The 24,498-nt window shown below is 35.1% G+C and overlaps 3 protein-coding genes across 5 annotated transcripts in view; 1 reads left to right on the forward strand and 2 right to left on the reverse strand.

The window, feature by feature from the left end:
* Positions 1-2,954: 2,954 nt before the first annotated feature.
* On the reverse strand, positions 2,955-4,617 carry LOC127650035 (fatty acid-binding protein, heart-like). The gene is made up of 4 exons (XM_052135161.1): positions 4,459-4,617; positions 3,789-3,964; positions 3,572-3,673; positions 2,955-3,199 (listed from the first exon to the last, which is right to left on the reverse strand). The coding sequence occupies exons 1-4, from the start codon at positions 4,529-4,531 to the stop codon at positions 3,146-3,148; spliced, it is 405 nt and encodes a 134-aa protein (XP_051991121.1). The 5' UTR covers positions 4,532-4,617; the 3' UTR covers positions 2,955-3,145.
* A 2,648-nt stretch (positions 4,618-7,265) lies between these two features.
* On the reverse strand, positions 7,266-9,105 carry mrpl53 (mitochondrial ribosomal protein L53). Its single transcript, XM_052135162.1, has 3 exons — positions 9,014-9,105; positions 7,528-7,640; positions 7,266-7,444 (listed from the first exon to the last, which is right to left on the reverse strand). The coding sequence occupies exons 1-3, from the start codon at positions 9,103-9,105 to the stop codon at positions 7,326-7,328; spliced, it is 324 nt and encodes a 107-aa protein (XP_051991122.1). The 3' UTR covers positions 7,266-7,325.
* Positions 9,106-13,015: 3,910 nt separating this feature from the next.
* LOC127650033 (phosphoprotein associated with glycosphingolipid-enriched microdomains 1-like) overlaps positions 13,016-24,498 on the forward strand; it is a 73,240-nt gene continuing 61,757 nt past the window's right edge. For 2 of the 3 annotated variants that reach the window (XM_052135153.1, XM_052135155.1), the window contains exon 1: positions 13,016-13,232. The gene's annotated coding sequence lies outside the window, so the exon portion shown is untranslated. Of the gene's footprint in view, positions 13,233-18,994; positions 19,121-24,498 lie in introns of all 3 variants that reach the window. The other variant, XM_052135154.1, reaches the window with a different exon arrangement.

Consider the following 24,498-nt stretch of genomic DNA (forward strand, 5'->3'; position numbering starts at 1 on the left):
GATTGACCAACCTAGTGTCATATAGAATCATGTTACTATACCAACATTTTTGGAAATCTATTCGTACATGGCTCACTTCGTACATGTTTCCTGGTGCAATAAACACTTGAGATGCTGCAACAACAATTACGTTTATTCCCCTTCACAAAAATGTATCATCAGATCAGTAAATCTTCTAATTATCATTTCATAAACACTTACTTTAACCCTGTTCCTCACACAATACTATCTTATGACATCAAAATACTTTTACTACTGTAAATCACTAGAAAAAATTGTAAGAATAAAAGTAAGATATGTCTGTACTTTTCTGTGGCAAGTTTTACTGAGAGTTGTGCCTGACGCATTGTCCACTTTGTTACAAATATGCAAGGAAAAACAAAAATATACTTTTGTTAAATAAGTCAATCAAAATACAGCAAGAAATATTTATATAGTAGTCAAATGTTCTCAATTCACTCGCCACTGGAAGGCTTCAAAAAGTACATTTTGGACTCACATGCAATGTTATGATCTGAGAACTCTGCAGGTTAACCGTCATGATGTGTAAAAGAATTACTGTTGATATTTGAATAACAGAGGAAGCTGCTTTACTGCAGTGTGAGAGACTGTAACCTAGGCCCTGATCTCAGACACTGGCCGATGAGGTTGCGCAACAGCATCAGGGGCGTAGGTTCCGGGGGGGATGGGGGAGATATCCCCCCTCAATAATCAAAACGAGCAAGTACAACAAACACCCCCCCACACACACACACACACACAATATTTATACCATGATCAATGGAAACATATAAATGCTTCACGCTGCAACCCCCGTCCCCAATGTTCAAGCCAAATCTACGCCCTTGAACAGTATTGTCTGTTCCAGTGTAAAGAAAGTGAGCGGAAGAGTGTGTTCGCTGTCCTGCAGTGCAGCTTTCCAGATGTTACTCAAAGGATATGATTTCATTCCTGTAGTGCTATCTGGGTAAGCAAAACAGTCCCCAGGTCAACACACAGGACCCCTGTGAATTCGCCTGACACACAATACTGAGACATCCCGCAAGTTGTACACACCCATGATGCAATCCACAGACTTTATATCTGTTCAGCCTGCATTGCTCCACCAGAGTAATTTCTCACATGCTGGAATCTATTACTACTGTGTATAATAAACATGTAAACATTTGTTACAACATCAGACTTAAGCTGTATTGAATAACTTTAAAAGTAGTTTTGACCTAATAAATCCTTAATAATCTTTCAAGAGTATGAAAGTCACCCATAGGCACCATGTTCTTTTTGTTTTGTTTTTCAAAAGGCAGAGGTTCCAGAGGTTCAGGGCATTTCCTAAAAGTTATGTTTTGTGGTAATATAGCAGGTGGAAAATTTGAATAGGTAAAAACTCTACACTAAATTGTTAATGTCAGTCTAATAACTTTCCTCCGCATCAGGACCAAAGGCACTTGTCCTTAATTCTGTAATAACAAGCATTCAACCTGTTGTTTGTAATCTATCCTTTGTTCTGATAATAAGCATCTATTTATTTGGTAAATCATTCCATATGTTCTGCCCTTCTGATCTCAGCATGTTCATAAGAGGTGCATCAGTCAAAACCAAGTCAGATGGGGGAGGAAAAGTTTCAATTTGAAGCCTGAAGCCTGAATGTGATTGGAAAATGTTTGCAAAATTTTGGCATAATAGAATTAGATTTAAATTTCATACTTTCGAAACAAAATTTATAAAAGGCCAACCACCTTCCACCTTGTAAACTTTGTAAAGGTCATAGGAAAATGCATTGTTTTTATTGAATAGGGTGTGCAGAGAAAGCTGGCCCATTACCCAACAGTTTCAGCTGTTTTTGCAGTCAATTACAATCAGTGGATCTCTACACTTTCCTGTCCTGGGAAAGTAGCCAAAGTGGAACATTCTCTACTCCTTGTGTAAGTCAAAGAAATGACTCTGTCATACTCTGACATTACTCAAATTCATTTTAAATGCATGGAGAAAATGCATTGATTCATTTACATTTATGCATTTGGCAGACGCTTTTATCCAAAGCAACTTACAGTGCAATAATTACAAGGACAATCCCCGGAGCAACCTAGAGTTAAGTGCCTTGCTCAAGGACACAATGGTGGTGGCTGTGGGGATCGAACCACCAACCTTCTGATTACCAGTTATGTGCATTACATCACTACACCACCACCACTCCTTTATTAGGTCAAAACTACTTTAGATTCCTGCTTCATGACTTCCTGACACCCAGACGAGATTGATGTTTGCATTTTCAACTTCTCTTAATGATTTATAATTAGTAACCAATAACCATGCAAATGAAGCAATTTCTTACACATTTCAATATCACTTTTCAAATGACACTATCAAATTATGTATAGGGTACAGGGAATTAAAAACCCAATGTCCTCATTTAAGGACATAGGGACGCAGGAGGAAGGTTGACACTTTGAGTTAGCATTTCCAAGAACTTTTGTTACTTTTTTTCTTTAAATGTGGCTCATTAAACTCATAAACTACTTTAAACACCCTTTTTGAGATGTTAACTGATCCATATATGTTGCACAAGATGGAGGACATTGATAGCACACTTAATTTTACACTTATAATAGGAAAGTGATACATTTTTTAAACTATTTTCTTTTTCCAGATTTGGAACCAGTTTGTGAATCACTGGATGTGACGCAGATGTGTACAATATTACAGTTCTATAGTAGTGTCTGAGAACCGTGCCATTTTATTCATGAAGATGTATGGTCTAATCCTGGTTAGAAACATCTCTGACCTCCTCTAATGTGATAACTTTCATCGTGTGCTCATGTGGGAATAGGATTTTTTTTTTTATCTTACTATTGAAAGCTACAAACCTTTTCAAGATTTTTTCAAAAAAAAGTTGACACTTGGATTTTGATTAAGTCAATGTTTAAACAACAGGGAATAACAAACCACAACTCAGCTGAAAGCAAATAAAAACAACTTTATTCAAAGCACCATAAAGACTGATAATAAATGCATTTTAAAATGGTCAGCAGGCATTTGCTTTGGCGTCAAAACAAAAATTATATTTTCAGTAAATGCAATAATGTGTCACTTTGGCTTTTTGCTCATTAAACTGAGCCTGGCATCTTCAAATCCAGAATGGATAACCTCATGCCTCCTTCACATATGTCCTTTCAGCCACAACATTGCCCATCGTGCATTTCTGCCAAAAAGATGATTGAAAAAATAAACAACAACAAACTGATTACAAATCATTACAAAATGTACTAGTATGCACTTAAAGCATGATGTTTGTTGACACAGTTGACATTATTCTAGAGACTATTTATTTATATTGCACAAAATGATCAGCTTTAAAATTGTGTTCAACTTTCATTGATACGTCTTATCAATTTGATGAATCACTTTATAATTCTTAAAACATTCTTATTCATTCAAATATTTATATGAAAATAGAGTTCATGACAGTCCTAACTATAATATAATATTTCAATGTTAAGGATTTTAAATTTATGAAATGTTATTTAAATTATAATCATGTAATATCTTATTTAAAATGCAATAGCATCCTTACAGCTATTAATTTTCCGTCTGTCACCTCCCTCTCTATCGTGGTCTCTTTGCCATCCCAGGTCTGTTTTTGCACAAGTTTGCCATTCTCAAAGGTCACGACAGTCTGGAGATAATAAAAAAAGAAAAGAAAAAAAAAAAGAGAGGAATCCGTTAACTTTAGCCTATATGATAAACAGCTTCAATACAGCTGAGAATATTCCACTTATGTCATTACAAACCGTAGTCTTTCTATCATCAGCAGTGGTTTCCTCAAATGCCTCATTCAGTTTGAATTTGATCTCAGTAGTTTTGAAGGTGCTCTGTGATTTCATACATATGAGCCCTTGATCATCCACACACACGATCAGATTCGGTTTGGTCCTGTTTCCCACCTGACGAGTTGCGAAACCAACACCTGAAAAGTGACAAATGAATCAAGTTCAATCAAGGGGAACTTTATAACCTATTTAATGTAAAATAATAATAATAATGCACATGTTAACACTTTGTCATATATATATATATATATATATATATATATATATATATATATATATATATATATATATATATATATATATATATATATATATAACTTTAAAGGCAACACTTCAGCAAACACAGAACATTCCCCTAACGTTAGCGTATGTTTCTTGTGTGGCTAAAAAACATTTTAGAACCAATTCCTAACGTTCTAAGAACGTTCTTACGTTTTATATATTATAACATAAACTAACGGTCCCTCAATGTTTTAGGAACTAAATATTTTAAGCTGGGCGGCAAATATGGATTTGCATTCTTATCCCTAAATAGATATGAAGTGCATTATTCGATCTTAATAAATATGGATTTACATTCTTAATACATTGTTAAATAATTACAATTCTTATTTAATAATAAGACTCATACCTAGCGCCTTCATATACTCGTCAAAGTTTTCACTGGTTGTCATCTTCCATGTTCCCACGAATTTATCAACCATTTTTCCGAATGATGATGGCCCGTTTCACCTGACTAAGCTCACAGCGCAAGTTTGAACTGATTTTCGCTGAATGACTACAGCGGTTTTCAACACATTCTCCGGCACATGCGTGATCACACAAGCCAATCAAATCATGAAACGTCACTCCGTCGAGGTCCTCATCAACCTCCCACTCTCAAAAATTCAGAGTTCAGTGTTTTCGGCCACAAAAACTGCTGTCAAATTACATTTAGTGGGTCACTAAATGACACAGATCATGCGGATAGACTGGATCTTTTCAGAATGACCTGACAAAATATAGGACTTTTAACAAAACTTTTCCCGAAGGCAAATATCTACCTTCACTGTCTGCTTTGCCTCATACTTAATAAAATAGGTTAATAAAGGTGTAATAACGTACAATGAATATAGAAACAATAACGCTCATATTAGCGCATTTACAATAAAATCAGTTAATAAATGAGGATCGTTGCCTACTTTTAGCACATTTAAAATACAATTAATTAATAAATGTGAAATAACCAATCTTAGTTCACATACAGTAATATAAGTAAGTAAATGAGTATTAACGTACTTTCAGCCATACATACAAATATCATATTAGCGCATAAAATCAGTTAATAAATGTGTAATAACATACTGTCAACTGTGATATAACTAATGTAGTGCATATAAAATAAAATAAGTTAGTAAATGTGTTATGACGTACTTTTAGCCATGAATATTAACACTAAAACTATCATATGAACTCTCGGGAATCCAGCTTAAATTAATATTCCAGGTTAAATACAAGTTAAGGTCAAAAAACAGCATAAAGGTACGTACACACTGCCAGCAACTTTGTCGCTGCACGTCGCCAGTGGCTGGCGGTGAAGTCGCTAGTGGGTGTTCCCACTACTGGTTGCCTAGTAACGTTTATAAATGACATTCACGGATGCCATTCCATTGCTGTTGACAGCGAATCTCTTCTCTTGCCACTAAAAACAAAGATTTTGGAGGGAAAAGACTAAATATAAATGGAATCAGTACATAAAATGCTTTATATCAAAGATGAATGAGAAACAAGGCGTGCTGTTTGCCAGAGTGGCTGTTTATCTGCGGCTAAAATGCAAACGTCGGTCTGTCTGGGTCCATAAAATCCCCGCGATCTCAGATACACCTTACCACGCAGTATTTTTCTTAAAAATGTCCTTGTACGTGGGAAGAGACATATCATAGTGCACTGGAAAATTTCTAACAGCAAGAATTAGCCTTTCATCCATCTTCCGTTACTGCAGGAGCTGATTGAATAAAGTTGAACTTGTCTCAACTTTGTCGTGTCGCTGGACACACCCACATCTAGTCACCAACGGTCGCGCAATGTCGCTGGCAGTGTGCACGCACCTTTAGTGGCATAATTACCATTCATTTTTGATTACCACTCAAATGTATTTGGACTTGCCCCTTCTTTTCTTTAAAAAAAAAGCGGGTTCCAGTGAGGCACTTACAAACTTTTAGCCGTGAAATAACTCATCTTAGTACATATACAATAAAAATGTGTTAGTAAATGAGTAATAACATACTTTTAGCCATGAATATGAACATAACAATTCTCATATAAGCACATATAGACCATTTCAAGGATGTAAACTATAACATAGGAATTACACCACTGGCCTGGAAGCATTTTCGGTATCATTACTGGATCTTTAAATAAGGCTCCCTGTTGACATATTTTCCTAAAGAGTGCCAAACGTGAACCTGAAGTGACTTTTTCAGGTGTTAGTACTGCATGTATACAGCTGTCTCTAACAGAAGCGGTTCTAGCGTCCATTTGCAGATGGGTTTTTCTGAGATCTATACACTTAAATTTCCATTCGTTCGAGGCATCCAGCCACCGAACAAATGGTCTACATTTTAATAATGGTTTTTTATGACAATTGTGTTAAAATCACTATGAATGATGCACCTCCAACTGTAAAAAAAACAACTTTGTCTAAATTTGACAACTAGTAGGAAATGTTCAAGGAACAAAGTTGTCACTTCCTTAAACTGGCAAATAGTCCTTGAAATGGTCTATACAATAAAATGTGTTAAAAATTATTGTGTGATAATGATAATAATAATCATAAATACAATTTACATTTAAGCATTTGGCATCTGCTTTTATCCAAAATGACTTGCATGCATTCAAGGTACACATTTATTTATCGCATTGTGCATTGTCAGGAAATCGAACCCATGACCTTGGAGTTGCAAGCGCCATGCTCTACCAGTTGAGCTACAGGAACCCTAACAATTATGATGCACAGCTATATTTATATTTCTTAATTTTCATAGGAACAGGTGTTCTGCTCATCTGTGCAAAATGTTCAGTTGGGTAGGGTGTTGCTAAGTGATTACTTACTGGCAAAAGACCCTGATATATATATTCTGCTTCCTAGCCTTTTTAAAAACCCTAACTCTAAGTATTAATATAGACATGCTTGTCTTAGCAACCTCCACTAAATATTTCAGCATCAAATGTTATGATTTACCTGGATGTGATGCAAAAATGACCCTTTCACATGTTTTAAGTTTTGTTCGGTGTAATAATATTCACATGTTCGTATAAGTATTTTTCACTTTAAAGGAGCAGGGACAGTGCATAAGTAGGTCTATCGTGCACCTGTTCACCTTGTGATAACATTGAGGCCTAGTTAGTTTATTCTTTAAAACTAAAGGACAAAAGTGTCTGAAAATCATAAAGACATGATATACAAATTGTTTATTGTTTACAAACATAAATACACAAAAGAAACACACTAAGAATAGGCTATTTCTTGTCCCCTGCTTTAGCCTGAGGATCTTTAGCAATGCAACGGGTTTGTAGAGCTGAGAGCATTTCTTGAGTGGTTAGTTTGGATCCTTTCATCACCAGCCTCTCTCCGTCCACTGCAAAAAGACCAAAAGATGTATCATCACAAAAGACACTATGCCTTATTGGTTTTCACAGGTTTGAACTTGAGGTTACTCACTGAATATGATGTCAATCATAGGCTCAGACCGGTCATGCTTTACTTCTGTAATAACTTCACAGTTTAAATGTGTGGATCTGGCCTTTTCAGACCCGACCATCACGAGAAAATCTCTGTGGGACAGGAGTAGACATAAGAAATAAAATGTGAGAGAACATAAAGGATTACAGTGCTTGTTAAAGGAAACGTTCACTCAAAAAAGTCTGTCTTCTGCAGAACACAAATGAAGATTTTTAGAAGAATATTTCAGCTCTGTAGGTCCATAAAATTCATGTGCTTTTTGGAGTTTCAAAGATCTGGCCACCATTCACTTACATTGAATAGACCTGAAGAGCTCAGATATTTTCTAAAAATCTTCATTTGTGTTCTGCAGAGGAAAGAAAGTCAAACATATCTGGGATGGCATGAGGGTGAGTAAATAATGAGAGAATTTTCTTTTTTGGGTGAACTCTTTCTTTAATAGATTAATTTGAAGACTTTTCACCTAACCTTCGGGAATCATTTCAATTCTGATAATATCAGATGCAGACTAGGTAAGAGGACTCTACCGAAGAAATTCAAAACACTGAATATGACCGCCAGCTGTCATTATTGTATTTCAACAGAGAGGGGCGCCAGAGGTTCCACAGTAGTGAATTGTTATAAAATAGCTAAAGCAATGAAATACATTCTAAGCAATATCCAAGACAGGGCTCATTTAAAGGGTAACTAAACACCTGCTCAGAGTCTGACTCCACCCACTAGAAATATTTGAAAATGCAGGAAAAGTGGGCAGACCCCGGCGGGGATAGAGGGAACGAACCGAGTGCGGGGCTGGGGGGGGACCTGAGACTCGTAGTGACGGATTAATTGACAGCTGCTGTCAGACTCTATGTTATTATTATTCCTCACACGGTCGCAAGACGACATGTACATGAATCTGGCGTGGTGAGCTGGAACCTGCTTACGTCAGCTGTCACTGCTTACGTCACGAAGTACCGCAACAGCCAATAGGAAAATTCAACTGCAGTAGCTACCGTTCAACCTGAAGAGGGCAGCACTCAGACGATTTTACACCATATATTGTAGAATTAAAACACTTTATACACAAATGTCAAAAAAAAAAAAAATACTTGAATCAATGACCAGTACTAATAAAGCCCCATGCTTACAGATCATTAACTAAAAAAAGTTGGTTTAGGGTTTAGTTACCCTTTAACAAGTGAATTAGCTTATTATCGCAATTAATGACATTGGCCAGCCCACAATAGTTCCAAGTATGAAGTTACTGAAGTTATTTGAAAATGTCAAATCTAGAGAAGTGTCCAGGACGGTCGAAATGTCCTTAAGAACAGAGAAACGTAGTGTTATCTAAATAAATAATAAATCTGGCCATGCACGGAGTAATGTATGACGCGCTTTTAACAGCGTTTACGTTACCTAACAGACACTTTCAACATTAACCACGATCATTTAAAGTGAATCGAGGTACGTATAGTGTTCTTACCTTGTTGAACGGACATTAGATTCAAAAGGGCAAAACTGTATAGCAATTTTCTTAACCATCTTTAACACTACTGCTCCCTTGGACGCGGCCATCTTGCTCTAAATGACCCTTGACCTGTGGATGACGTATTTATCGGTAGGTAGGTTCTTTTGACGGAAAATTTGGACAAAAAGATCAATTTATGTGCGCTAATCTGTTTCAAATCAGCTGTCTGCTTTATCAAATGCGTTAAATGTGCTTAATTAAATTAGATTGAAATACAGTCAGTCATGACGTACGTATTTGCAAGTGGACACTGCAACGTTTGTAGGACTAAATGCGAAAAATATACGATGTAAAATGCCAAATTTCCCTCAGTCCCGTCAAAACGTGGATACGTTTGACATTACGATCTGAATATTTCCCCTAAACGCTGTATCCAGTAGATGTCGCGAGTTGATAGAGTGTAATTAAGTGAGGCTGACTTTTTCTTCCATATTATGGCCATTCTCTGATTTATACCAAATAGAGCTCCATATATCCATCCTCAGGGTTGGGAGGGTTACTTCTGAAATGTATTCAACTACAGATTACAGAATACATGCTGTAAAATGTCATTTGAAATATATTCCTTTACTCAAGGTCAGTAACGTATTCTAAATACTTTTGCACTAAATACAAGTGAAATAGATTTTTTTCACTTGTTTTGACTATAAAAACTCTGCCAGTACAGTAAAACAAAATACACATGTTAAAAATACATTCTCTGAAAAACCTAAATATCTTATGCAGTGTTGTATCTAAAACAAGATACATCAAATTGATCTAGTTTTAAGGATTTTTAGATATTTTTACAGGAAAACAATACAAAAATTATTATCAAGAATAAGATTTTTGCCTAATATCAAAGGTCTTACTAGAAAAAAGAAATTATGATCCAATGTGAATTTTTTATTTTTTTTTTGCTAAAAAAAATATGCTTGTGCCTGGTAACATGTGCATGTAAAATGTCTAGAAATAGCTATTTATATTGGCGTAAAGCTGACAATTTACAAACACATTTATTTTATTTCTTCTGCTCCAAACCTACTTCAAACGTACTTCTGTGTCTGCTCATATGAATGTAACACATCATAAGAAAGTGTTTTACTGTGTAACTGTATTCTAAATACCAATTATTTAAATTGTAACTGTTTTGGAAAACAGTTACTTATATTTTGTATTTTAAATACGTAATCCTGTTACATGTATCCTGTTACTCCCCAACCATCCTGTACTTTTTTTTTACTTTCCCTTACCTCGTGATAAGGTCCCTATGAACTTCTGAGTTTAGTTTTATTTGTTTGTTCTTGTATGATCCTAATAACATACCATTATTACTATCTCTTACATTTAAATGCTATATGTAATATTAGGAATTTAATTATCCTGCCCTGTAAAATTTGCATTCATACAGGCAGTCTGAATACTCAAACAAGCACAACAAAATTCTTGTAGTTGTTTCTGACACAGACAGATGAGGGAGTCACATTTTCAAGACGGAACATGAGGAAAAACATGTTTAGAATAGAGAGTGTATTGAGACTGGTCACAAGTCATTATTATCAGTGCCAGTGTTGAATAATAAGTATAGCTCAAGACAGCATTAAAAATGTTCTGCCACGCCAAAGCACACCTCTTGAACTGAACTATATTTCTACAGTAGATCACAACAAGTCATGGTATTGGGCAGTATGAACAGTTAAATTTACAATATTTAAACCACTGCAGAGAACTCTGTAAAACAAATTGATATATTCTGATACATATAGAAATCATTTGGCTTGCTAATCTTGTTAGGCCAATATAGAAAGGCATAGTTGAACAATATCTTGAAAACATCTTAACATTATAACATTGTGTTGCACATCTTTTGCTAAATAAATGCAAATACGACTCTGCACCTTAAGAGGAACATGCTAACTGTAACCAATGTTACCAGTGTGCTAAGAGCATTTTCTCTCATAACAAATCATAATGTTTCTGTTTTGAGGAACAAATGGACTGTTTCAGATTTGGTTAAAAGCATCTTGTCACTTACACATGCGTTGGTGTTCCAACAACTCAAAGTTGTCATGGTTCAGATGACTAAATAGGTCTGAACAACTAAACACACTATTGTGGTCACACATTAGAGCTATATTTAGACAGCCAGCTTGAAGCGCGGACTTCCTATCAAGCCCCTGCTAAAAACAAGTTTCTCTTTGCCTTACTGAAACTATGCCATTAAATGCCTCAGGGATTTACTTCATTTAATCCAAAATGTTGTGAGCATCAAAACAACGAGGTGGAACCCTCAACGGAGGAGGTCAATCTTTTAGAATATGGGTTCAAAGTTATATTTCAGAATTGCTCTCATTATCTCTTGTGCTAGGTAAATTTGGGATGTTCCCCATGAAGTAATAGACCTTGGTGCTCAATATAAAAAGTGCTCTGTAGCTCAGCAGCGTGGGACTGTGCTAATGTCTTACTTTATGGTAAAAAACAAAACAAATGTATTACTGTGTAAAACAAATGTATTACTTCTAACAAATAATGTCGCATAAGGTTCGCTGGGTCTTGCATTGCAAATTATAGACTTGCAAATTTTATATTTGTGTAAATTTACACTGTATTCAGAGTTTTTAGTGTTTACCATTGTACTGTATATACTGAATAATAAGTAAATTGGCAGTTAAAGTCATGGTGCCATTTTTAAGTTTCTGCTATGCTGAAGCTATTTTTGAGTGTATCTTACCATAAATTGTATGGTTTCAACTAAATTCCAAATTATAACTTATTAAAAGTCAGAATTCCAGTTATCAATATGGTGTGTAAATGATCTTTCAAAAAGAAAGAAAAGAAACATAATATTAAGTGATAGTAATTGCATAATTTGATTATATATATATTGATGCAATATATAGCATTGTAAATTTTATTTTAAATTAAATTACTTTTAATTATGATCCAAATGCCATATGACCTGACATTATACCTTTATAGAAAATATAGACTCCTGCCTTAGTCATAAGCAAAGATTAAGAAATAATAAATACTGGGCAGAAAAATATTTGAAGGGCCTCTTTTCAGGCAATTTTAAAGTGGGACATTTAAATGTTGTCCCCTCTTAAACAAGCTATACAGGGGCCTGTTCTTAGTAATATAGTTTATTGTAAATATTTAATTTCTTTGCAACATGCTGACAGACATTTTGAAATATCCACTTGTTAAATCAACTTAAATAAGCAAATTAAATTTGTTAATTCTCCTTAAGATATTGACCAAATCTGATTGGACGAGAGACGTTCCATGAGCACTGATGGTCTGACACCATCAGCACTCGGACGCTTCACTGTGAGTGTGTATCACTCCTCTTGTGTTCGTGCCGTTCTAATCTAAAGTGTAAGAGCAGTGCAGATCTGTTAAAAGCTACCGTATATGCGTCTCTTTAAATGTAATTTTTTGACGTTACATATGTTAGACAGCAGGTGGTGGCAAAAGATAATCTTTGTGTGTAATATGAGCCAGTTGTGTGATGTGAAGTCATCAACAGTCATTATTTACATACAACAGCACTCAGTGATCGCTCATATTACTACTACACTTCTAAAGCTAGAAATAGCTTTAAACAGCTTTAAACAAACAACTTCAGCATTATGGCTCATCACAGCTGAGAGACACATCAGACTAGGTTTTTCCTAAAAAAATTTTTTTTATTTGTTCATTGAACTGTTGTATATAAGCAATATCACACTCGCAATTGTACTATTATATATATATATATATATATATATATATATATATATATATATATATATATATATATATATATATATATATATATATACATGCGTACATACAAATCAGGATGGTCCAGTGCTTTGTTGCAGAGGCATAATGACATAGTGAAAGCAAAACTACAGTTCCCGTGACACACTGCGGTGCAGCTGCTCTCTGTCACTCCACCCCTCCTTATGTTTAAAGTGTAGCGGAGGACAGACAGGGGCTGGAGGGAGTCACACAGCACAGGACCGATATGTAGTGTCTGGCGCACTGCAGCCCTCTCAAGCCTCACATTCACAGTCTTCTTTATCATATTTTGATATACAGCATGTTGCCCTGGTCATTTGATTGAGTGCTGTTTTGTGCTTACGGAACCTGAGCTCCTCACATAAACTCGTAATACGAGAAACAGCTGATCTACGGATGCTCGTCTCGGGTAAGTGCTCCGATAACAGCCCACTCGAACACTACATGACTGGAAAAGTTGCGCATAGAATGTCATCTATGTAATGATAATTTATACATTGAAGATTGTCATTACTATATACACAGAACTTCTGTCAAATCTTGTATATGCCGCAGCACGTGAGAGAAGAACAAATCGCAGTGCTGTTCATTTTTACGTTCAAATTACCTGCATAGCGATTGAAGGGAAAGTAGCCTATAACGGAATGATGCGTGCGTGCTCTTATGAGGAAGTTTTAAATATAAGAATAGTCTTATCACTAATTATGACGTAGAGTTGCTGATCAACTGTTGACTTCCTAATGCTGCACCTGTATTAAAATATATATATATATATATATATATATATATATATATATATATATATATATATATATATATTGTAAATTCATGTAACTAATTCATATCCTGGAAATCAAATGTATTTTGAGACAATAGCCTATACGTATTTGGCCTCATTTTGTGTATTTTTCAGTTTTATGTATCAATGTGATTTTATATATATATATATATATAAATTCAATAATTTTCCAGTAATTGAAAAGATAGTATTTGGGGTACAAAAAGCCTGTTGCTGGGTCTAAAGGCCCCTATTAAACACATTGTAAACAGAAGAGGGAATGGATTTGTCATAAAACATTTTCAAAGTGGGCTCACGTTGACTGATTCAATCCAAATGGAGATTAATTTGTTTATAGAACTTGAGATGTAATAAATTGGCAAATGTGTTTGAAATTAACAAGAAATGATTCAGCCGGCTGAATCAGTGGCTATTTTAAATAAGCATTATATTTAATTTGTTAGTCATTAAAAGCATCTTGTCTCAAAGTATTTGCAAAAGTTGACAGATTGTGCCCTATAACTATTGCCCAGGTGTGGGGTAAAATGCCCCCCATGCCACCTTTTTTAAAAAAAACATTTCACTCAAATTTGTTGCTCCATCAATATTGAAAAAAAAATAAATTTATTTTTGTTACCAGAAAAATATATAATTTTCCTTAAGCCATTAGTCCTGTTGTACCCTTTATATATATATATATATATATATATATATATATATATATATATATATATATATATATATATATATATATATATATATATATATATATATAAACTGTATAAATACTATGGACTGAAATCTATGGAGCTGACTTATATATTTACATACATTATTATGCATAGAGGGATATTGTATATAGGCCTAGATGAGTAATATATAAACATAACAAGTGAAAATGTGTAGTTGTAACCTTAAGCAGCTTTTTTTTACATCATATTCATAAAATAATATATTAAAATATAATATATTAATAAAATATTATTAATATAAAAAATGTATTATAAAAAATATTGAGATATATATATATATATATATATATACAAAGAAGTGAAACTGCTGTGTAGGCATTCTTTAACTTTATCTTGAACAAACAAGCAAACGTATCTTTTTTCCGCATTCTCATTGTTTGTATTTGATCTTTTTCTTTTAGTGTGCTTAATATTTCCTGCTCAGAATTGTTGGTTAATGCCCTTTGTTAGTTCCACGAGGTATGTGATAAAGGCATAAACACTGATCACACATAACTCATCATTACGGTAGATTATCTGCCAGATGGTTATCCAAGTCAGCAAACTATAAATATCAGTGCACTGTAAATGTTCCCTCTCAGCACAAATAAAGTCTATTGCGACAGAACAGCAGCATGACAGCTCGGTACACAGACAACATAGAAGGTTTAGGATCACTCAGTATTGTTTTAAATCCATCGGTTTCCCCTGATCAAAGAGGCGTCTAGAAACAAAAACAGTTGGATTGAGGTCAAACACTGTGTTGCTCTGGACAAAAAGCCTGGCCCTGCACATTTATTAGACAGATAGTGTTTTCCTGGTTGGCTGAGCAGAGCTTCAGGCTGAGTTCCATGTTTTGCACTGGCACTCACTGCTTTGCAGCAATGGCATGCTTTTCACAGTGTCTGCACCTGTCCTTTACATTGGAATTTCCCCAGATCGATTGTTATTTAAAGGGATAGTGTAAAGGGATTTTCATTTTCAGCAAACAATTCCCTTTAAGGTTCCACACTGCAGAATCCAGATGTCATGGTTTGGTATTCTTGGACTACAGAGCATTGTCATAAATGTTTTCTTTTGTTGGAAGGTTGGACTTTGTTCTGGCCTTGGGGCTGCTTCTCAAAACCAATGCAAATGAGCACCAGTAGAGTAGGCTTTTGAATTTGGGATATATCAGTTACCACAGCTTTGGTGCTTTATAGTGTTTTGTCATAAATATCAAAAGAAACGGTGGGAGTGGAAGATCTAAAATATCCTCAAAGCGTTGGAATCTTTAATGGGACAGAGCGGAGAATTAGTTTGAACGGTGAAGTTTTAAGCTCTTTGTCCAATTCAGAAATGTCTGATTGGATTCAGGGATGTTTCTACAGCTGTGGCTGGTATGCTTTAATAGCGACGCTCCATCTGTGGGTCTCTGCTCAGTTGGGGGGAAGCTAAATCCTGCCAAATGGGACACAATGGGGGTACCATGCTCTAATGGAATATAATCCTCAATACAGAAATGGATTTTCTTCATAGTATTGTTGGGCTTAATGTTATTGTTCAGCACTAGCCAGTGTGTATCACTTCATTGCTAAGATACACGGCAGCAGGAGGTGAGATGTGTGATTCAATTCGTGTATGTTGAATAGAACTAGATGTTTATGATCATTGAGGAATAAACAACAAGGATTCAGGGATGTCAGCTGCTTTCATTCAATCTCAGTGCTTTATTATCAGTGAAAGTGGAGAGCATACTCCTCCAGGTACAGTAATCAGTGATATATCTGTAGTCAAGGAAACAGGATGTTCTCAGAGCTATTTAAAATTCAGTGTTTCACACTTGATGCTGTCTGAAAGCATTGAGAAAAAGTTTGCTGACTGAGAGTTTTAAAAAAAATTCCCTTGGCAATTCCAGATTCATTTTGTTAAGTGAAATGCTACTTGAAAGGATTAAGTACTCTCATATTCTCAGTGGTCTCTTTAATCAGCATTGAACTATCTGAGGCACAGGTAATAGATTTGTAATCGACCTAATTGAAAATAGAACTACTAGAGAAAAGAAAATGTGCATTAACAATGATTTGATAATGTTGATAAGAGCTATTGATTGACTCTATACCTTTGCCGTTGTCTGCACACTTTTACACTTACGTTCACTTTTAAAAGCTTTCAACATGATTGAACTTTTGGTGTTTCATTGTTGATTTCCATTGAGCATGTTTGCATTCACTCATTTGAATTAATATGAATTAAGGTCCATATGGTTAAGCCATTATTCTGAAAAAGACATTTACATGCTTTATAGTAGGGCTGCACGATTCTAACAAAAATCATAATTGATTCAAAAAACATTCTTTTTGTGGGCTGTGCATCAAAACAAGCAGATAACTGTGTCCTGAATTGCATTATTATTTTAATTGCATGAGGACAAAGTGTTATTCACATTTTGAATAAATTATTCACAGTATAATTTAGATAGTGAGCATTACTGATATGTCTTTAAATGCGTCTGATTTGCCATTCATGCACACAACAGCCCAAAAAACATGTTTGTAAATAGAAAATGTTGGCGGAATGGGAGTACACTGAAATGGAATCCTGTAATTGACACATTTCACGATTATGTAATTGCAAATATTGTAATTTTTTTATTAATTGTGCAGCCCTACTTTACAGCTATTGGAATATTCCTGTACATGTGATCAGCAGATTCTGAAAAAAAGACACACATGTTCTTTTCCTGCCAGCATAGTAGATGCTCACTTCGGCCATTTTATATGATGCATTTTTGTAATTGAATGTCCTTGACAACAAAAAAGAATCTGTCCTTACTCAAAAATGGGTTACTAACTATCCATGTCACTTAAATACCTTCATTTGAGCACATATAAATCAATAAATATGTTACAGTAGATGTATTCCGAATAAGGTTTTTATATGACACAAAACTTTGATTGATACTGCCAGCCAGGGACGTGCACAGACATTTTGGGGGGCAGGGGCTCAAGTGGAAAAAAAGAGCACATCTCATAATTATTTATTTAAAAAAAAAAAATGTAAACAAAAAGTTAACTATATTAACACAACTTCTGACTTCCTTACCAATGTATTTGAGTTCCCTCACACTCACGCAATTGTTTCATAATCAACAGATTTCTACAAAATAATCAGATCACACAGAGACCATGCCTTCTGTAGTATTCACTAGGTTTATCACAAGAGCAAGCAACAGCAAAGGAAACATTGCCACAATGTGCATGTTTTATACGCTACTAGTTTCAAGTATATAGAATAATGACTGCTTCAAGGAGAGGGACATAGTTTCACTAATAATTTGTATCACTAATAAAGGCAATACATTGTTTGAATCCATTTGGTGTTATTGGAATACAGCATATGCTTTATGTGTGATATGCTTTAGTTATTTTGTTTAACCTATTCACCTGCAGTGCCGTGTCAAATGTATGCAAATTAGCATATTTTAATTATTTAACACCTATTTTACTTATCAATGTGGCAATTGTGATGACATTATTAGATGCAAATTTTACTGTATTCACCTGTAGTGTCTCCATTAAGTACAGTACATTAGCCTGAATTGCCATGATATATTGCCTTAGATAAACTTTAGCTAACTTATTACATTAGCTAGTAGCTCATGAGCCATGCGTGTTAGCAAGACCAAGTTCACCACTCACCTCCACACAAGCCAAGAAAAACACAACAGGAGCTGGGAGGGGCTGCTGCCTGTCTGCCTGAGTGCCTGTGTGTCTGATGTGCCGATGTGTGGTTAATGTGTTTAAATAATCGGAATATAACCATATTAAACTTAATATAGTACTATGTTTTTGTGCAAACTGTTTGTAAAAGGTGGGCTGAGGCTGCTTTGAAATCACAGATGTTGTAGAGGACAGTGTGTGCAGTGTGTTTAATGTTGTGTTTGATCATGGAATATCCATATTCAAATGTTTTTGACAGAGAAGCTGTGAATCGTCATGGCAGATAGCATGTCAGAGAGAGAATGATTACTGTGACTGAACTGTTGCCTAGTCAGTCAGTTAAGCAAATGATACAAGCCGATTCAAATTTTGGAATTCACCAACAGAAGACGGCTTCCTGTTGACAACGATGAGATGTTTCTGTGTAGAGCAAACCAACACAGGCTGAAATGATTCCTCGAGTGACAAGATAACCTTGATGGGGGCAGTTTTGCATACTAGATACTTCTCCACAGAAACACAAAGGGGTCCAGCACTAAATAAAACCAAAATGTATATGGGTACATGCGTTTTGATTCTGTGTTAAATTTATATGATCAATTTAATAAATTAAATTAATGAATTCCCTTATTTTATTCTTCCCTATATTCTGTAAACCTCAAAGGATTCGTAAACATGCTTACATTTATAAAGTTGATTATACATTGAAGGGTTTATGTTTCAGATACTATATTTATATTGATGTTGTGTGTTTCATTGTCTATCCAACAAGAGATTACAACTATGTGTGACATATTATATGACTCATAAAAAGGGAAAACAAGGCATTCATCACCCTACACAGATGTTTTTATTGGAGTGAATCACAAAATGAATGTGACCAACATCTCAGACATGTTATGTTGATGTCTCAAACATAACTCTGGAATGTTGATTCTCTGCTTCTGTCTGTTTTATGTAGAGCTGATAATGTCACAGTAGCTGTCATCAGACATGTTTGGCCGGTCTCAGGCATGGCTTGCCTGATCTTGTCTAGCTCTGCTATCAAACAAGGGGGTGACAGCAATTTTCTCAGGATAACAAGGAGGTTAGTTTGAGTGTTGTTTTGTTGACTACACTCACCCACTCCACACCGCTCAAATATAAATTGCTTGCATGCTGAGGAGGTAGTGTCTGGCTCTTTCATGTAAACAGAGCAAATTTAATTAAACTAAATTATAAGAGTGGTGCTGAGAAATCAAAGGCTTCTGGAGAGCGTACATAATGTGACACATCAAGCTCTCCCTGAGTGTCATATGCCCCGTCCCCTGGTGTGCGCTTATGCTGCAGATAACTGGCCTATTACAGTTATCTCATATGCAGTCAATGGGCTGCATTACAAAGGCACTGGCAAACATTTGGCTGCTTATTTTATGGATTTGCATGCTGTGTCTCCTTTACTAACTTAAAAATATAATAGATTACATTCTGCTTATTCACACAAATAATACCATATCAATATTTGCTGAGAAATCTCCAAATAAATAATTCTAAGACTACATTATTGTGTCAGACGAGTAAAGCATTGAATAGGCATTATAAAAAGTGGCTTTAGAAGTCAATACTGTATATTATTATTTCCATGTAATTGAACATAAGCCTATTACTCACCTCCAGGCCACAGCAATCCATGTTGCAATTGAATTTGTCAATCTGCCCGATGTAGACTTAGGCCACATGCATTTGAAAACGCATTGATTTTGATACATTTACACCTCTCATCCATTCTGGAATGGCTTTTTAATTCACCTAAAAAAGAAACTTTCTAAAATGCTCTTCATAACCTCATACTTTGAAAAGTTACATTGGGAAGTGAAAACTTGTTCAGAACGTGTTCTTGCATTCCATCGGCACTATTTTCATGCGCGATGGACATATTTGGCTGTTGCATTGCATACAGTTTTTACAGTGTTGACAGTATTTTTACAGTGTTTCGTGGCATGAACACCACATTTTGAACCTTGTGCGACCCGTGTCCTCCTGTGTACATTGTTTTGTCTTTGTTACACGTTATGCATAATTTTATTTAAACCAGCTTATTTCAGTTGGTCATTATGCTCAAACTTTGCGCATACTGAGTCATGTGACAAAACACTATGGCATCATATTTTTGAAATAATTACAAAAATAAATAAAGCATACATGTACTGAACATTTATCATACATGTAGTATACATTAGTTAACTACATTAGTAAACATGAACTACAATGAACAATACCTGTACAACGTTTGTTAATGATGGCTAATTATCTATTAGTCAACATATACTAATAGATTATTAATATCAAAATGGTAAATGTTAAAATTAGGTGATGAACTAAAGAAATAACAAAGAGCCATTTATTTTCAGAAATTAACATTAACCAAGATGAACAAATGCTGTTAAAATGATTGTTAATTATTAGTTCACAATACCTACAGTAATACATGAAAAAATGTTAACAAATAAAATATTATTGTTCAGGGATATTAGTAAGTTAATGGTAAAAAATAGTAATAAAATAAAATAAAATTAATTTAGGATAAAAATTACAAAACTATGAATGTAATCAACAAATTGATGCTGTTTTCATGATTTCATTAAAGGGATAGTTCACCCAAAAATGAAAATTCTCTCATCATTTACTCACACTCGTGCCATCCCATATGTGTATGACTTTCTTTCTTCAGAAGTTTTTTTAGAAGAATATTTCAGCTCTGTTGGTCCTCACAATGCAAGTAAATGGTGATCAGACCTTTGTAGCTCCAAAAATCACATAAGGGAAACATAAAAGTAATCCATAAGCATAATGTTTCTTCCTGCCTTGGCAATGACGAACACTATGATGAAGAAACGAGGAACCCAATTGCAATTTATTTACATAAGTGATCTCCAAAACGTGAATCTAAACCATAACAAACATAAGCATGAACTTGATTAGACTATGACATAAACTTGACTTGACATGGCATGACTAGACTATGAACCAACATTACATCAACAATTCCTGACAATGGACTATGGAAAACAATGAGGGTAAAATTCATGCCATGTGAGAACATAAACCAATGAACAAACAGAATTCAAAACAAATGAATCAAACAATGAACCAATGAAAACAAGACACATGAACATGGAGGGAAAACAGGACATCACATGACTAGGGAACACATGACATGAAACAGGAACTAGAATTACAAAATAAAAGACATGATATACATGAACACACACATTAAACATTACAATAAGACTCCAGTGTTTAAATCAATATTTTCAAAAATGTATATAATAGGTGAGGGGCAGAAACAAATCAAAGTCCTTTTTTTACTCAAAATATCCAATTTCACTTTTAGATCTGAAAGTCACACGTGGTGCCTGTTTAGTTTCACTTTCACATCTGAAAGTGAAAGTGGAGATTTAGAGTAAAAAAGGACTAAAGTATTGTTCTGTTTCTCACCCACACCTATCATATCACTTCTAAAGATATCGATTTAACCACTGGAGTCATATGGATGGCGTGTATGTTTCCTTTATGTGATTTTAGGAGTTTCAAAGTTCTGGCCACCATTCACTTGCATTGTATGGACCTACAGAGCTGAGATATTCGTCTAAACATCTTCGTTTGTGTTCAACAGAAGAAAGAAAGTCATATACATCTGGGATGGCATGACGAGGAGGAAATTATGAGAGAATTTACATTTTTGGGTGAACTATCCCTTTAAGGAAGCACTAGTGTTTTTGGATTTTCATTATTATGTTCTTGAAATAACTGCTGTAAATAGTTTTAGGCAGCGTGCATACCTTTCTGTTTATGATTGATTTCATGGAGAGGTTTTAGACTGAATGTTGTGTCTGTTGAAAGTCTGAATCGCTGTATAGACTGAGTTTGGCATGTAGCCAGTGGGTTTATATGACACACAGTGGGGTTTCAACCTCTCTGCATCAACTTACCATTTAGTCATACACACACAGAGAGAGAGCGAGAGAGAGAGAGAGAGAGAGAGAGAGAGAGACGAACACTGACCTTCATAACAGTCACAGAATAAAGCCGATCTGTTAATGAGAAATCAAATATTATTTGTACATGTTTTTCTCCCACCATTCTGCATATGATTTGATATCAGCGTCAGTTTCAATAGTCATGCGGTCACTGTATGATGAAGAGATTACAACCTATGTGTCCTGCAGGCTGTGGCTTCTGACCAATCCATACAAATGCTCTTCTGTTCTGCCCTCTTCAGAAGAAAATGAGGGGAGGCATATTTACTCACTGGCTGCTGGCAGACAATGTTTGTGTTGTCGGACAGAAATGTGTGAAGTCAGGTTTCTTATTTGCTGCTAAAATAACAGGAATATGAATGAAGAAAAAAATCCAGTTACATGCAGTTTTAGCTCATATATTGACTTTAAAGGGATAGTTTAGCCAACAATTGCCAACAATCATTTACTTACCCTGATGTTGTTTCGAACCTGTATGAATTTCTTCTGTGAACACAAAAGGTCAATTTAGCGAGCTGTTTTTATATTTTATTTAAATTTTTACTAAATCTTATAAAGGTTTGGGTTCCTTTAAGTCGCTTTTGGCTTGTTATTTGGTGGCCTAATGACAAATAATTTTAAGGCATGATTTTCAGTGATGTTTTTCAAAGAAATTGCTCAATGAGGACTCTTAAGACATTTAAGATATTAGAGACATTACAGCATAATTTTTGATAAAGCTGCTTTAAAACTATTTGTTTTGTGAACATTGGCTTTAGAAGTCAATACTGTATATTATTGTTTTCATGTAATTGAACATAAGCCTATTACTCATCTCCAGGCCACAGCAATCCATTTTGCTATTGAGTTTGTCAATCTGCCCGATGTAGACTTAGGCCACATGAATTTGAAAACACATTGATTTTGATACATTTACACCTCTCATCCATTCTAGAACTCCATTTTCCTCCTCCAAAAAAGGAAACTTTTGAAAATGCTCTTCATAAATGCATGCTTTCAAAAATGATGTTAGGAAACTGAAAAGGTGTTCACAACGTGTTTTTATAAACATGCGTCAGTTGGATGTACGTGGCTGTTGCATTGCATTTGCAGTATTTTACAGTGTTATACTGATCTGTTTCTTACTCACACTTATCATATCACTTCTGAAAAAATAGATTAAACCCCTTGAGATGAATGGATTATTTATATGCTGCCTTTATGTGCTTTTGGAGCTTAAATATTTGGTACCCATTCACTTCCATTGTCAGGACTTACAGAGCTTAAATATTATTCTAAAACTATTTTACCATTTTGGTGTTAACTATCCCTTTAACTCAAGAACCGCTGCGACCAGATCATTGAGTCAGTGAGTTGAACTTGAAAACAGATTCATGAAGAAATCACTCATACAAGTTTTGTGAACAGATGAACAGATTCATTTTAGAAATTAGACTCAATAGAATAGTTTGCTCACGAATGTGACATTTTTACCTCTCTATTTAATTGCTAAAAAGAGCCGAGATTGATGTCAAGATTTTCAGTGAATAACAACTTAAACTTTGATCTGTTCCTCACAGAAAGCAATCATATGGCTTCAGAAGACTCAAGTTCTAAAGTCATATGACAGTCTTTTATGCTATCTTAATGTCTTTTTTGAAGCTTGAAATTTCCAGTCCCCATTCATTAATATAGAATGGAAAAGAGCAATCAGTGCGTTCTGCAAAATTTCCCCATTTGTGTTCCACAGAAGACAGAAAGAAGTACGGAGTGGAGTAAATGATGGTAGAATCAAATTTTTTGGGGGTAAACGAATTTTTTATAAACTGAGATTTCCTAAAAATAATGTACAATTTGCCCTTGGTTGATTTCTTTGTCCCAGGGGATGTAAACTTCCTGATTGCGTTGATCTAGTGGCCGCCATCCTGCATGGAGGGGGGATGGGGGAGAATGTATCTGAAAAGTTATATTGTAATAATATGTCTCTATGCAGACTAGACTGTTTTAATAACTGGCCCTCCCTTTTTCTCTTCCTTTCGGAAATGTGCCATTATCTACAGAGGGCATTTTAATAAAAGGCCTTGAAAAACAATGGCTAGCTAAATGAAAGCTTCCCGATATGTGCCCAAACAACTTCAAAGTACAGCAGTGTTTTTAATGCCCCAGCCCTTCACTTTGGAGCGACACTGGATCAACAGTACTTTTAAGAACAGGAAGTGCTTGAGAGGTTGGCAATAGTGCTGTCTGATGGGTGGCTTTGGAACACAGAATACCTTTCCTGGAAGTGATGCAAGAAAGTTACCCTGGGTACAAAACTTAATGTTTAGTGTATCTGAAATAGCTTGCAGAAGTGAAAAACCTCATAAAAAGGCTTGACAACTGCAGTTGTCTTTTCTATGTTAACATACCTTCTTGAACAGTCTTCGCTTCTGGAGTATGCCTATGATGTGGTAAAATGCTGTCTGGG

This window comes from Xyrauchen texanus, chromosome 10 (assembly GCF_025860055.1).
Source record: "Xyrauchen texanus isolate HMW12.3.18 chromosome 10, RBS_HiC_50CHRs, whole genome shotgun sequence".
Classification (NCBI taxonomy): Eukaryota; Metazoa; Chordata; class Actinopteri; order Cypriniformes; family Catostomidae; genus Xyrauchen; species Xyrauchen texanus.

Coding starts and splice junctions, on each gene's coding strand:
- LOC127650035 (XM_052135161.1), bottom strand. CDS start 4,531: ATGGTTGATAAATTCGTGGGAACATGGAAGATGACAACCAGTGAAAAC. Junction 3,674..3,788: donor CTGATGATAGAAAGACTACG/GTTTGTAATGAC, acceptor TATTATCTCCAG/ACTGTCGTGACCTTTGAGAA. Junction 3,200..3,571: donor CAGACGGAAAATTAATAGCT/GTAAGGATGCTA, acceptor TCTTTTTGGCAG/AAATGCACGATGGGCAATGT.
- mrpl53 (XM_052135162.1), bottom strand. CDS start 9,105: ATGGCCGCGTCCAAGGGAGCAGTAGTGTTAAAGATGGTTAAGAAAATT. Junction 7,641..9,013: donor TCTAATGTCCGTTCAACAAG/GTAAGAACACTA, acceptor CCTGTCCCACAG/AGATTTTCTCGTGATGGTCG. Junction 7,445..7,527: donor TATGATTGACATCATATTCA/GTGAGTAACCTC, acceptor GTCTTTTTGCAG/TGGACGGAGAGAGGCTGGTG.